Source organism: Bos mutus, chromosome 17 (assembly GCF_027580195.1).
Source record: "Bos mutus isolate GX-2022 chromosome 17, NWIPB_WYAK_1.1, whole genome shotgun sequence".
Classification (NCBI taxonomy): Eukaryota; Metazoa; Chordata; class Mammalia; order Artiodactyla; family Bovidae; genus Bos; species Bos mutus.
The window spans coordinates 38,026,230-38,042,396 of record NC_091633.1 but is presented as its reverse complement, the minus strand read 5'-3'; the positions used below and the strand labels follow the sequence as shown (position 1 = coordinate 38,042,396).

General features: G+C 38.0%; 1 protein-coding gene across 9 annotated transcripts in view; it reads right to left on the bottom strand.

Moving 5' to 3' along the window:
- The window catches only part of AFG2A (AFG2 AAA ATPase homolog A), a 379,428-nt gene that overhangs the window by 163,557 nt on the left and 199,704 nt on the right, over positions 1–16,167 (bottom strand). Inside the window, exon 15 of one of the 9 annotated variants that reach the window (XM_070386493.1) lies at positions 1,794–2,469. The exons of the other annotated variants lie outside the window; for them this stretch is intronic. Within the exon in view, the coding sequence (XP_070242594.1) occupies positions 2,461–2,469 (9 nt within the window). The 3' untranslated portion in view covers positions 1,794–2,460. Of the gene's footprint in view, positions 1–1,793; positions 2,470–16,167 lie in introns of those variants that run through there. 9 annotated transcript variants of the gene reach the window in all.

Genomic DNA, 16,167 nt, shown 5'->3' with positions numbered 1-16,167 from the left:
TTTCTTTTATTTAAAGTTTTACTTTGAAGGTAGAGCATTCACTACAAAAAATATGATTCAAAATCATGGAATGAGAAACTCATGTGAGGACATTGGATCTTTATTATTACACCGAAACTCAAAGCCCGTGATTTATTTACTTTTTTAAAGTAACTGACACCTTGTCACAGCTACCTTGCCTTGGAGAGGTTAAAAAGTTGTCCAAGTTCCAGACAGCAAAAGAGCAGACTCTAAACTGCCAACATGCAACGTGCTTGGACAAGCACTTTCTTTTTACAATGAAGAAACAGGCTTGCTTTTTCAATGCAACCAAATTCAAACAATGAAAGGAGCCACTCCAAACTATGAGCAGGGACAAACTGAGGGCCAAGCTTATGGTATGCACAGGAGCATTCCCAAATGGGCAACCCTGGGCAAACACAAGTTATCTCTTCAAATAAATGTTTTAACATGACACCTGCATTAGCCCCTCAGGTACCCACAGCTTTTTACCAGTGTGTTATCGGTATGTACTGAACAACAACACAAACTGCTATTTTGAACACGACATACCTTCAGGCTTTCAAGATGATGTACAATTAGAGTAGAGAAAATAAATGCACTTCCTCTCATAATTCTGAGTCCCATATGAAATGGCTATGGTAGAAAACAAATTAATACACAGAATGTGGACTTTTCTCTGGAACAGAATAATTGGTGACAATGTTTTATGTATTCATTTAATTAGGGCTGGTATGTACTAAAGAAAGTGAAAGTTGCTCAATTGTGTCCGACTCTTTGCAACTCCATGGATAGTCCATGGAATTCTCCAGGACAGAATACTGGAGAGGGTAGCTGCTCCCTTTTCCAGGGGATCTTCCTGATCCAGAGATCGAACCCAGGTTTCCAAAACTGCAGGAGGATTCTTTACCAGCTAAGCCACCAGGGAAGATCAGTATGTACTAAGATCCTGTATATTTAAGTTCATCTCATAAATAATCATAATGTGAATTGCTACATATCTCTCATTTCAAAGTCTGGAAAAGAGAAAAATCATTCTTGCTCCACATATCAATAAAAAGAGCGAGATATAAGGACAAAGAATCAAAAAAGTAGTTTTAAGGAACCTAAAGATATTTTTCATTTCTTTTGTTGTTGTTCAGTCACTAAGTTGTGTTCCACTCTGTGTGACCCCATGGATTATAACTGGGTTCCTCTGTCCATGGGGTTTTCCAAGAAAGAATACTGAACTGGATGAACCAGGCTAAATGTATGTATGTGGAAATAACTTTAAAAAATGTAGTGCAGAAGAAAACCAAAGCCTGGTTTAGGTAAATATTTCATACAAAATAAGGATCAGATCAGATCAGATCAGATCAGTCGCTCAGTCATGTCCGACTCTTTGCGACCCCGTGAATCGCAGCACGCCAGGCCTCCCTGTCCATCACCAACTCCCGGAGTTCACTCAGACTCATGTCCATCGAGTCAGTGATGCCATCCAGCCATCTCATCCTCTGTCGACCCCTTCTCCTCTTGCCCCCAATCCCTCCCAGCATCAGAGGCGTTTCCAATGAGTCACCTCTTCGCATGACGTGGCCAAAAGTACTGGAGTTTCAGCTTTAGCATCATTCCTTCCAAAGAAATCCCAGGGCTGATCTCCTTCAGAATGGACTGGTTGGATCTCCTTGCAGTCCAAGGGACTCTCAAGAGTCTTCTCCAACACCACAGTTCAAAAGCATCAATTCTTCGGCGCTCAGCCTTCTTCACAGTCCACCTCTCACATCCATACATGACCACAGGAAAAACCATAGCCTTGACTAGACGAACCTTTGTTGGCAAAGTAATGTCTCTGCTTTTGAATATGCTATCTAGGTTGGTCATAACTTTTCTTCCAAGGAGTAAGCGTCTTTTAATTTCATGGCTGCAGTCACCATCTGTAGTAATTTTGGAGCCCAGAGAAAAATAAAGTCTGACACTGTTTCCACTGTTTCCCCATCAATTTCCCATGAAGTGAGATGGGATCAGATGCCGTGATCTTCGTTTTCTGAATGTTGAGCTTTAAGCCAACTTTTTCACTCTCCACTTTCACTTTCATCAAGAGGCTTTTGAGTTCCTCTTCACTTTCTGCCATAAGGGTGGTGTCATCTGCATATCTAAGGTTATTGATATTTCTCCCGGAAATCTTGATTCCAGCTTGTGTTTCTTCCAGTCCAGCGTTTCTCATGATATACTCTGCATAGAAGTTAAATAAATGGTGACAATATACAGCCTTGACATACTCCTTTTCCTATTTGGAACCAGTCTGTTGTTCCATGTCCAGTTCTAACTGTTGCTTCCTGACCTGCATACAAATTTCTCAAGAGGCAGATCAGGTGGTCTGGTATTCCCATCTCTTTCAGAATTTTCCACAGTTGATTGTGATCCACACAGTCAAAGGCTTTGGCATAGTCAATAAAGCAGAAGTAGATGTAGGTTGATATTTTATACACTCTGCCATGAGGATTGGTGGATCCATAAGTAGATTTGTAGGAAAGACAACAGATAAAACATTAGAAACCTGGGTATATCATTGAAAAAACATTCTGTATTTTATCTAGTGCTTATAAGATGACAAATTTAAAATTTTAATGTGGAAAACAATGTGACATTATCTATGTAGAGCTACATTTTAGTCTCTTAGTGTGTGTTAGTTGCTAAGTCATGCCCAACTCTGTGCAACCCCTTGGACTATAGCCTGCAAGGCTCCTCTGTCCATGGGATTCTCCAGGCAAGAATACCAGAGTGGGTTGCCATTCCCTGTTCCAGGGGATCTTCCTGTCCTGGGGATCAAACCTGGGTGTCCCGTATTGCAGGCAGATTCTTTACCATGTGAGCGACCAGGAATAACAATTATGCTATTACTCATAATGAAAATTAGCGTCTCTGTGGGTCATCTAAATTCTCCAAGTTCAGTTTGTTTAAAAGTCCTTTTGTATAATAAACATTAACATTACTTTATATTTGATGTTTGGAGAGCTCAAAATTTGTATCTTTATATACCTGACCAGACTCTAGATTTATACCTGTCATCTATTTACTGATCCAGAATGTCTATAACTCACAGATGTCAGGGAATAGCCCTGACCTATAAGAGGAGGAGTAGCCCTGACATGGTGGGCTTCCCTGGTGGCTCAGATGGTAAAGAATCCATCTGCAATGCGGGAGACCTGGGTTCAATCCCTGGGTTGGGAAGATCCCCTGGAGAAGGGCATGGCAACCCACTCTAGTATTCTTGCCTGGAGAATCCCCATGGACAGAAGAGCCTGCAGGCTATAGTCCATTGTGTTTGTTGCAAAGAGTTGGACACGACTTCACTACTGAGCACAAGCTCTCACATGAAGGCTTCCTCCCCACTCCAGGTTAAGCATGAGTTCTGTACACTGGGATTCAGGTTCACTTACTAAGACCATTTACGTTTATAAATGGGCTCAAGAGGAAGCCCCCAATACCCGATCTTCCCTTCTCCCACCCTTCACAGTGGCGCCACTACAATTTATGCCTTGAATCTACTAACACTAATTTCATGTTGCCCTTCACCTATGTTATGTCATACTAACACCAGAAGTCCCAGAATTCCAGTTTACCCCTCATGTCCTGGATCTAATCCCCACAAATGTCAACACATTCCTTAATCTGTCTCCTCCCACCTCTTTCTTATTTTGCTTTAGAACAAGTAATAGAAAACACACAGATATACAATCAGACACACATATCATAATACCAAGCAAAATGGGCCCATGGTATAGGGAAAGGAGGCTTGGGCAACTGTAGGCGAGATACTTTCAAATTGGTTTTTATTATCCTCTTAATGCACCATTATGTTGGGGGCTTCAAAATCCCAGAGTTTCTATTGCTAATGCTATTTAAATAGAATTTGCAATTCACCACTCAAAAACTCTTAACAGAGTTAATTAACACTGTGAACTCATCCATGAAAGTGAAGTACATAAGGCTTATAAAAAAGAAACCTAGTGTGAAACCAGTGAGCATGGTCAGGGAGCCTAATTGGGACTTTAATATGTATTTTCTTTTTTTATCTTGTCTTTACAGTAACATGCAAATGTCTATGTTCTCTTAACCAAGAGGTAGATTTAAGAAGTAACAGAAATGATGACTCAATGCACGTGAGTCTGAGTGAACTCCGGGAGATGGTGATGGACAGGGAGGCCTGGCGTGGTGCGATTCATGGGGTCGCAAAGAGTTGGACACGACTGAGCGACTGAACTGAACTGAACTGAATGGAAAATATATAATTATAACAAACATTAATGTTTGGGCTAATGTCTAAAATAAGAGAATCAGTGCCCCTCTCAATTGTTGTACTGGCTGAAATGGTGGGTTTAATATATACTTTAACTGTATTTGACTACTCATAATAAACTTGAATATGGCCAATATAAAGTGTGTAAATCTAATAGATTTAGACAAGTCTTTCAAATGATTGATTATTGCAAACAAGACTTTGTTAGTACTCTTGCTTGTATTCTAATGAGAAACAGGAGTAGGATACTTATTCTTTTAAAGCAAGTGCCACTGTTAATATTGATGACATCACCTTCTCTGAAGCTAATGAACAGCATTTTTGCCTAATAGTATTAATAATGTTTTCAACTTTTATTTTATTCAATGTTTTATGTTTAAGAAAGAGTTTTGGATTGCCAGAAAAATGGCTCCTATAAATCCATGAATAGTAAAGACACCATGACAAGCATATTACAAACACTATATATAGGGCTGGGAAAGGAAATGTCAGTTATTTTGTTTCTAATAGTGTTAAACAGTAATGAACTTTGAGAGCCTCAGAAGTACGCTTCTGTAATTTCTCTTTACTTTTCCTCAGCCAATCTCTGCACCTAGTTATACCTGACCAACAAATAGCAAATAAAACAATTCCTATTACAACATCCACTATAAGAAATTCTTTAAAGAAGTAGAATGGCTCAGAAGTAATGGTCTAATGTGGGGGGAAAAAAAATTGTAGTCTTTTTCTTTTTATGTGTAATGTTCAGGAAAACTACGTTAAGTTGATTAGTACTTGAAGAATCCAATCAGCTTACACTTGAGAGAGGTATTCTGTATTTTAAATAAACAAAGCCTGCTGCTGGGGGGCAGTGAGGGGGGCAGTTGTAGGGGGTAGGAGCTGGTGAAATAAATTACCAACATTTCCAGGTTGGGAAGGAGTGTTGGTTTCTTTTCGGGTCAGACTGGCTGTCGCCACCAATACTGACAGGAAGAGTTATTGAAGTGATGGGCTACCTATGATGACTGAGGGACATGGAGACAGCAGAACAAGAGGGAAATCGTATCCCTAATACCTCGTAGATCACCACCAAAAGAAACCTCTTATCCGGGCTTTGTTTTGTTTTTCTTTTCATAGAGGATTAAGATTCCTATCTTAATAAGATATGCTGTTAAACTTGGATTTTATATCAATTTTCTAATCTAGATTTTAAAAACATCACTGTATATCTGCACATTCATAAACTCAAACTCTGTCTCTTGACATGTACTGTGTATTCTTTCATCCAAAAGTTATTACTTTTAATTGAATCTGAGGTTTCTTAATTGAAGCTTTAAACTATTTTAAGTATTACAAAAAAATACAATGTGAAATTTATAAAACTGACCTCATGGAGCTTTATATTTATGATACATTTTGATGTGTATCTTATAAACTGGCTTCAACATGATTCAGACTCAATTCTCAGGATAGCAAATACTGTGAGAAAAGGGAATGACTTGGATTACGCTCTGTTTACATAAAACAAATTGGTTTGACTTATTTTGTGTTTGACTAACTGACATAACGCCTCAGTGATGAGAGAAGTGTGTAAAATATTCATGCTTTTGTTTTGCTTTGTCACTTGTTTAAGCATCACCATATGATGTCTATCATTGAGCTATTATAGTTTAATATTCTTTTAGAAACCAGGAGGGAAATGAATAAACTAATGAGGGAATAAATGGAAAAACAAAGATTTAAAGCCATTTGACTTGTTTTTCTCTTATTTTCCCTATTTGCTATTTAAGAATAATAATATTAGGAGGAGCATCTTAAAAGAAAATTGGTAAATAGATGGCAATTAAGTAAGGAGTATTATTCTAAGAAATCATTATTTTTATTACTACTTCTACTACTGCTAATAAGTACCAGTCTTTCCCACAAGCATCTGCCTCCCACAAGCCTAGGAACTTCGATTCTATCATCACCACAAAGCTAGGAAATCTCATGTTTAAAGTCATGCACTGATCATCAATTTTGAATTATTTAAAAATTTAAACATTATTCATAAATATATTTCGTAATTGAAATGCAATCAAAATACTGATAAATTTTCTTAATAATTTTTCGAATTTTCCAAATCTCTTAGATTTTATATTATTCAATAAGACAGATTTGCCCTTTCTTATAGAGAAAATATATATTTTTAAAATGGCTCAGTCTTAGGGTATCCCTAAGAAAAATTATTATAAAAAGTGGGACTGAGGTTTCAATGAATTTTTCTCTAGCCCTTATATCTGAACTTGTATTTTCCCTGCAAATACTTGTATTCCTTCTGGAAGAAAAGCAGATGATTTCCTCTGGCATTATCCTGACTTCCATTTCCCAAAGCTACCCAAGAACAAATACTGAATTGCACAAATTCTTTAAAATTTCTAAGAGCCACTTATACAACATGGTAAAATAGAAAATAAAGCAGCATAATGTTACGTATTAACATGGAAAAAGTACAATCCTGTAAACTTGTACAAAGAAATTTGATGATTAGTTTGTCCCTCAAAGACTGAAGTCCACATAAGACATTTTATATGTTATTTCAAGTTGTTTAATATAGCCTTATGATTCAATAAAGTACAGAGAATGAATTACTTTCTCACTCTAAAAATCAGTGGAAAGTAAACTGAGAGGCTGACAGAAGAATACTTGCCCTATTACGCTAGAACTTTCCTTTCAATACACAGAAGACATTAGTTCTGAGGCCATTAAGTTTCCTTTCCTCCGCTTTATATTTTAAAGTCTTCTTGGCTTAAAAATGTAAATTTGTTGTGTAGTCTGTTTTCAGGAATGACTGAGATGGAGTATACATGTGTTAGTTTTTTCTTATTTGTATAAGTGATGACATTTCTATACTTCTAAATTTTGAGGCATATTTTAAAGACGTCAAGTCTGGTTCAAATGTTAATGAAATAAAATTCTATATTTCCCACATTTTTATTAAGAAACAAAGGTATACTAAATACTTCAGCCTTATTAAATGCTTTAAAATGCTAAATCATTTATTAAGAAAGTGAAGTGAAAGTGAAAGTCACTCTGTCATGTCTCTTTGCCATAGCATGGACTATTATTATAAATGAGAAAGAAATTTACAGAGATTAAGTAAATTGGCCCAAGTGATACAGTAACTAGTGAAAGTGAAAGTCACTCAGTCCTGGCTGACTTTTTGCGACCCCATGGACTGTATAGTCCATGGAATTCTCCAGGCCAGAATACTGGAGTGGGTAGCCTTTCTCTTCTCAGTCTTTCCAACCCAGCGATCGAACCCAGGTCTCCCACCTTGCAGGTGGATTCTTTACCAGCTGAGCCACAAGGGTAGCCCAAGAATACTGGAGTGGGTACCTATCCCTTCTCCAGCAGATCTTCCCAACCCAGGAATGGAACAGGGGTCTCCTGCATTGCAGATGGATTCTTAATTAGCTGTTAAGTATTATGCTTTACTTCCATCTGTGGTACTTTAAAGTGAAGATTGTTATTTACTATAACATTCAGCAACAAAGTTTATTAGGAATAACCAGTACTAACAGTTATCTTCAATCTTATATTGTCTGCATATTGTATTATAGGTCAAAACTTCCTATGGGTAAATATATTAAAATCTTGTAACATTAAAGAGTATTTAAAAAAACAGAAACATTAAGAATGCTGTTTTCAATTTCCTATATGCTGAGTGTACTGAAGCCTGCAGTATTTTACAGTTGGTAGCACTGCATTAATGTCACCAAGTATGTTAATGTTAGATGCACATGATAGCTTTATTGACATTTGTTATTAGGCAGTTTGGTTTTAATGCTCCAAGTTGGGTTGTCACTGTGTTAATCTGCAAAGTTTATAAGTCTCCTCACAAAATTGTGCTTCAGCAAAGTTTTACTAGAAAGTTTCATGTTTCCAAGAGTATTTGTATTTACATGGAGTTTGCTGGTATCCTCAGAATATATAAAGTTATTCAATGAGCAAGCAAAACATATTTTAAAAAATGAACAATGTACTTTTTCAGATAAAGCCTAGACTTATTCATTATTTATTCACATGAATGCCTTAGAAATATTAAGCAAATATTTATTATAATTTATGCTTATGTTTTGGAGAAGGAAATGGCAACCCACTACAGTGTTCTTGCCTGGAGAATCCCAGGGATGGGGGAGCCTGGTGGGCTGCCATCTATGGGCTCACACAGAGTCTGGACACGACTGAAGTGACTTAGCAGCAGCAGCGTGCTTATGTTTAAAGTTAATACCAAATATGGTATAACTTTAAATGGACTAGGTTATTTACTTAACAGACCTAATCAAAGGTAGATTAGGTAAATCCCAATCTGGATTTGGGAAGAAAAATACATTGACTTAAAAAGAAAATATATTTAATTTAAATAGCATGAGCTCAAAATTAAGGCTAAAAGAATCAAACCTTTATATATAAATGAACAAATTTTAGTTAAGAAATGTAAGCTTGAACACTGGGTAGCTGCATTCTTACTAATGGGAGTCTAGGTCATTTGAAGAAACTCTCCTGTTCAGAATAACTAGAAAAATTGGAGAAAAATATCTAGCTGAAGCAATTAGAGAACTAAAAAGTAATAACAAAGCCAAGATGTGGAAGGAGGACTATAGAGATAAGACCTGTATTTAGCGTAGCTTTTCACTTGGGAGCAGCTTTAATTCCTGGAAGAAGCTATTGATAGATAAAAAACCAGCTGCCTTTTCAACATGCTTATGTTCAGGAGGCCAGAAACTGGAATCAAAACCCACCAAAGGCTTCCCTGATGGTACCGTATGGACCAGAATCTGCCTGCCAATGCAGTGGACACTAGTTCGATCCCTACCCCAAACGCCGCACAGCAACTAAGCCCATGTACCACGACTACTGAGCCTGCATGCCTAGAGTCTGTGCTTCACAACAAGAGAAGCTACTGCAATGAGACGCTCACATACTGCAACAGAGAGTAGCTCCTGCACACAACTAGAGAAAGCCTGCATGCAGCAATGAAGACCCAGGGCAAGCAAGAATAAATTAAAAAAAGAAAATTAAAACCCACTAAGAAGAGAGTATTGGTAAAGACCTGAAGAGCAAAGAACCACTTACTGCAGTGTTGAGCTATTGTGTAAGTGTGCTCTCCAATAGCGTGGTCATCAGCCACAAAGGACTACTGAGCACTTGAGATGTGGCTACTGTGAGAATGAAGAACGGAACTTAAAATTTTTTCTTTAATTTTAATCAATTTAAATAGTTAGGTGACTAGTAGTCTCTATGTTGGACAGTGTATATCACATGAGGGGATGCATGACTATATTCATTGCAGCACTGATTATTACATCAAAAATGCCAGATTGATCAAAAGCCCAAATATAAAAAGTAAAACTTGAGAGAATTTCATTAAAAAATATGATTTTGGGTACACAGAAGGATTTCTTCAAGAAGACATAACACAAAAAGGAAAAGATTGATAAACTAAGTTACATTAAAGTGAAAAAAATCCCTTATAATAAAAGACCATATAAAACATAAACAGGCATCAAGACCATCCCCAAGAAAAAGAAATGCCAAAATGCAAAATGGCTGTCTGAGGAGGCCTTACAAATAGCTGTTAAAAGAAGACAAGCAAAAAACAAAGGAGAAAAGGAAAGATATACCCGTTTGAATGCAGAGTTCCAAACAATACCAAGGAGAGATAAGAAAGCCTTCCTCAGTGACCAATGCAAAGAAACAGAGGAAAACAATAGAATGGGAAGGTCTAGAGATCTCTTCAAGAAAATTACAGATACCAAGGGAACATTTCATGCAAAGATGGGCTCGATAAAGGACAGAAATAGTATGGACCTAACAGAAGCAGAAGACATTAAGAAGAGGTGGCAAGAATACACAGAAGAACTGTACAAAAAAGATCTTCACGACCCAGATAATCACAATGGTGTGATCACTGACCTAGAGCCAGACATCCTGGAATGTGAAGTCAAGTGGGCCTTAGAAAGCATCACTACGAACAAAGCTAGTGGACGTGATGGAATTCCAGTTGAGCTATTCCAAATCCTGAAAGATGATGCTGTGAAAGTGCTGCACTCAATATGCCAGCACATTTGGAAAACTCAGCAGTGGCCACAGGCCTGGAAAAGGTCAGTTTTCATTCCAACCTCAAAGAAAGGCAATGCCAAAGAATGCTCAAACTACCGCACAATTGCACTCATTTTACATGGTAGTAAAGTAATGCTCAAAATTCTCCAAGCAGGCTTCAGCAATATGTGAACTGTGAACTTCCAGATGTTCAAACTGGTTTTAGAAAAGGCAGAGGAACCAGAGATCAAATTGCCAACATCTGCTGGATCATCAAAAAAGCAAAAGAGTTCCAGAAAAACACCTATTTCTGCTTTATTGACTATGCCAAAGCCTTTGACTGTGTGGATCACAATAAACTGTGGAAAATTATGAAAGACATGGGAATAACAGACCACCTGACCTGTCTCTTAAGAAACCCGTATGCAGGTCAGGAAGCAACAGTTAGAACTGGACATGGAACAACAGACTGGTTCCAAATAGGAAAAGGAGTTTGTCAAGGCTGTATATTATCACCCTGCTTATTTAACTTATATGCAGAGTACATCATGAGAAACGCTGGACTGGAAGAAACACAAGCTGGAATCAAGATTGCCGGGAGAAATATCAATAACCTCAGATATGCAGATGACACCACCCTTATGGTAGAAAGTGAAGAGGAACTCAAAAGCCTCTTGATGAAAGTGAAAGTGGAGAGTGAAAAAGTTGGCTTAAAGCTCAACATTCAGAAATCTAAGATCATGGCATCTGGTCCCATCACTTCATGGCAAATAGATAGGGAAGCAGTGGAAACAGTGGCTGACTATTTTTTGGGGCTCCAAAATCACTGCAGATGGTGATTGCAGCCATGAAATTAAAAGACACTTACTCTTTGGAAGAAAAGTTATGACTAACCTAGACAGCATTATTAAAAAGCAGAGACATTACTTTGCCAACAAAGGTCCGTCTGGTCAAGGCTATGGTTTTTCCAGTGGTCATGTATGGATGTGAGAGTTGGACTATAAAGAAAGCTGAGTGCTGAAGAATTGATACTTTTGAACTGTGGTGTTGGAGAAGACTCTTGAGAGTCCCTTGGACTGCAAGGAGATCCAACCAGTCCATCTTAAAGGAGATTAGTCCTGGGTGTTCATTCGAAGGACTGATGTTGAAGACAAAACTCAAATACTTTGGCCACCTGATGCAAAGAGCTGACTCATTAAGAGGCTTAGTCACATGAGCCAACTGCAGGCTCCCTTTAGGGGTGAAACCTTTTCTGTCAGCTTACTGCCTGGTACAGTAGGTACATTGGAACCTTCTGCCTCCAGGGAGTTCTGAAAGAAAAAAAGAGCCCCGGATGAGTTGAGGAGGCTATGATCAGCTCCTTTACCCAAAGGTCACTTCTCAAAGAAGTGACACATTGTGTTGCTGGTAATACTTGACAAAAATATCTAGTGACAGGGTCTATATCACTTGTATGAATCAAATTGTAATTTCACTTTTAAATGACTAACTGAAAACAGTATCCTCATACCTTAACTTTTGTGAATTTTTCTGTCAAATTGCATGTGGTTGATACGTATCTACCAGAAGGTAGCAGTCCCTGAAAGGTGCTTCCTAGATAGCAAGATGAGGGCATTTATAGGCAGAAAGTGACATCTCTGTAAAGTTTTACATGGGAGCAATTTTTTCAACCTCTGTACTCTTTGAGACAAGATCTGACAAAGGTCTCTCTAGTCAAAGCTATGGTTGTTTTCAGTAGTCATGTATGGATGTGTGAGTTGGACCATAAAGAAAGCTGAGCACTGAAGAATCAATGCTTTTGAACTGTTGTGCTGAAGAAGACTCTTGAGAGTCCCTTGGCTGGCAAGGAGATCAAACCAGTCATCCTAAAGGAAATCAATACTGAATATTCATTGGAAAGACTGATGCTGAAGCTGAAGCTCCAATCTTTTGGCCACCTGATGTGAAGAGCCAACTCATTGGAAAAGACCCTGATGCTGGGAAAGATTGAAGGCAGGAGGAGAAGGGGATAACAGAGGACGAGATGGTTGGATGGCATCACCAACTCAATGGACATGAGTTTGAGCAAGCTTTGGGAGATGGTGAAGGACAGGGAGGCTTGGCATGTCCATGGGGTCGCAAAGAGTCGGACACGACTGAGTGACTGAACAACAACTCTTTCAGACAGCTTTCAGGTGACAGACGGAGCTCCTCTGTAGCATCACAGTGAAAGGGTTGACACCTAGGTGTAAGCACGGATCTTGAAACCTGAGGCAGTGTTCATCTATAAACTGGCATATTAACATTCTTATTACACAATGAAATCAGGTATTCTATAAAACATGAACAACAAATGTTCCAAACACTACTACATAGTACAGAAGTTAGAATTCTGATAAACACACCTACAGTAACACCTGATTTCCTTCATGCATAGCTATTCTTTTACTCCTGTGAATACTGCTTTTATTAACCCTTGTCCACTATCTATGACAGGAAGTGCTTTCACTGGAGGAGGAAGCAAAGACAGAGGTACCCTTCAGACCCTTTCTCATTCTGCTGGCTCTATTAAACATACACAGCAAAGATGGAAATCTAACAAGAAAACTGATACCTCAAAGTCCTCTATTCATCTCTGTGAAATCTGGCCATGACTATGAAATTAGATGAGGTTAGATACATAAAGCACACTGCTTTGTTTTTTGCCTTCATCTTTAATGCTGAGATGGAAAGCTGGTGAAACAAAATGTGACACATACTTTTCTGGAATTAATTTGGATAGTGGATTAATGCCAAGAGTGCTATTACTGAAGCAGAGATATATAGCCACCACTTCAGCTGTTACGTTGGTGTGCACATCATCAAGACCTTGTCTTCCCCATCTCTTAAACATTTAAACCAGTGTGCATTTCTGAAAAAAGGGAATAATCACAGTATTGTTACAATATCCTGGGACTGCTGCCTAGGAAGAGGGCATTTCCAATATTCAACCGATCTTAGCAAATGGCTAAGATTAAAATTAGTCCAGATCAAACTCACAGAAGCAATCCAGGCAACAAGTCAGCACAGGCAAAGGGAAGGCAGAGATCAGGAATGAAGGCTGAAGCAGTTGTCAAAGTGAGAGAAAAACTAGAGAGAAAAAAATAGTGGCAGAAAGCTTGTTCAGGGTATGGCCACCTTGGAGAGTCTATCTTAGTATTTGTGGGCACTTCTACCTTGTGGTTATAAACTCGGTCTGAATATGATCTGTGTAAGTTGGAGACTTCTGGTGTTAGTATGGGCTGGAAAAGCCTTAAAAAAAAAAAAAAAAAAAGGCATCCGAAGGGTTCTAGCAGAAAGAAAAGGAGGCTCTTTTAGGAAACAACTTATGAGGAACTGAATTACGGTGTGGTCTGTTCCCTGGGGGTATGCTCCTGGTCTCACTTGTGGTAAACTTACAACTGAGCAGATGATAAACAATGAACAAAATAGAAATAATTACAGATGAATAAAATTTCCTGTAAAAGGAAAGGAAAATACAAAAGAGTTTTTATACTGCACCACTGAGCAGGGTTTCTCAATCGCAGCCATGCTAACATTTTGGTCCACAGTATTCTTTGTCATGGGGGAACGATCCTGTGCATCACAGAATGTTTAGCACTACCCCTGGTCTCTACACAGCTTCCCTGGTGGCTCAGATGGTAAAGAATCCTTCTGCAATGAGGGAGACCTGGGTTCAGTCCCTGGGTTGGGAAGATCCCCTGGAGGAGGGCATGGCAATCCACTCCAGTATTCTTGCCTGGAGAATCCCCATGGACAGAGGAGCCTGGTGGGCTACAGTCCATGAGGTCTCAAAGAGTCAGACAGGACTGAGTGACTAAGCACAGCACAGCACACAGACCACAAACAAAAATGTTTCTGGATGCTGTCAAATGTCTCTCAGAGGGAAAAATCACCTCTGGTTGAAAACCACCGCTTTAGTGAAACAATCCATATCAAATTTTAGTTATTTTTGCAGTACAGCACTTCTGCTGCCTAAAATGGAGAACGGTGATTTGTTAGTTGTCATACCATTAAGATGACCAGGAATCAATACAGTAGTTCTTCTCCTGGTTTTAAACTGATCTGTAAAATCATTTGGCATCTCTTATGACCTCTTGTATTTTGAACTAATGTTGAAAACTGCAGAGGCATATAACCACTTTTTAAAAAAATTTACATTTATTTATTTTAATTAGAGGCTAATCACTTTACAATACGTGTACACACGTGGCAGATTCATGTTGATGTGTGGCAAAACCAATACAATAACCACTTTTCATATGCTTATGTCTTGCTACCTAAGTTAAAGTTTTTCTATAACAGAGAACCCATAACTAACTTTGGCATAATGCCTTGCTCATAGTAGAAATAGTTGTATTTGTTGATAATTATCTACAATTTTTTTCTTTAGCAACTCTATTAACCTATGGGTAAATATGGATATTGTATACCCAATAATGCTCACAGATTGATAATCACCTAAAATATACATATTAAGGATGGAACATGTGTTCCTGAGCTCAGGGTATAACTGGATTCATTGAGTCAATGATTCCTACCATGGTCATTTATCTTTGTATTTAGTAATCACATACTAAGCATACACTAGGTATAAACTACTGTATACAGGTTAAATAGAAACAAAGATAATTAGATCTGGTCTCTGCCCTCAAGAAATTTAGATCCTAGTGACTGAGAAAGAGTGCTCCAGTAAGTGTGCATAAAGTGATGAGAGTGCAAAGGAGGCAAACAACAACTTGATTAAGTGTGGGAAGGTCAGGAAGTTGCCTTAGGGGATATGACACCTGTACTAAGCTTTACAGAATAAGCTAGAGCTTGTCAGCAGGCAGGAATTCCATTAAGGGAATACAAAATGTACAAAAGCATGAAAATATGTATGCAACTACTCTTCTGAACCAAAGGATTGGAAGTATAGGGTTTAACTCCGATCTAGTCTTTCTTTAAGGTCTTAAGATACCTCCCTACATGGTGAATTATTAAAATGGAGAGAATATGTTATATATAGATGTATTTCAGAACTTTAACATCCAGTAACCAAGTATATAATAATATTCTCTGTATTTCAAATTTTTAAAAACATTCATCTAAAGTACATGCTGAGGTCTGGATTCTGAAATTCAGGAATTATATCAAGAAGCCAATAAACAAGCCTGGCCAGGAAAATTCACATATACTCATATTTAATATTACTTTTCTGCTAGTTTACATTAATCTGGTTTAACACAGGATGGTGCTCAAAGAAAAGTTGGGGAATGATAAGCAATTTCAACTCTTTGCCTCTGAATGTTTTATTTCTATCATCTAAATGATGTTCTCTTTTTCACATATTATTATGTGGGTCACAATGAAACCACTAGGAAGACAAATAAAAGACATTTTTTTTTTCATATAAAGAGGGATTGGAGAAGTGTTTATATGATAGCCCCATCATTTCTTAATCTTTCTCCAACTGCTTACCACCCAGGTGTGCTTGGGCGCTGAGTTAACCTGAACCAACACCATGTTTCTTGAGGCCAAAGATAAAAATTCCAAAGAAAAGTCCTTGGAGATAAGGGAAAATGTAACCCAGGGAAGAAGGCTGACATAGATTGTGACAGCCTTAACTACCAAATGTAGTTGGTTCATGATATTTCAAAGAAATTATCTCATACACTTAGTACTATAAGAAGGACATATCTTTAGGAATAATGAATGTAAATTCACTTGTTAAAACTCACATTTTTGGAACTTGTCAATTGCCTCAACATTATAGAACAAGAACTGATTATAGAATTCTGGGGCCCAATAAAACATTTATGACTATT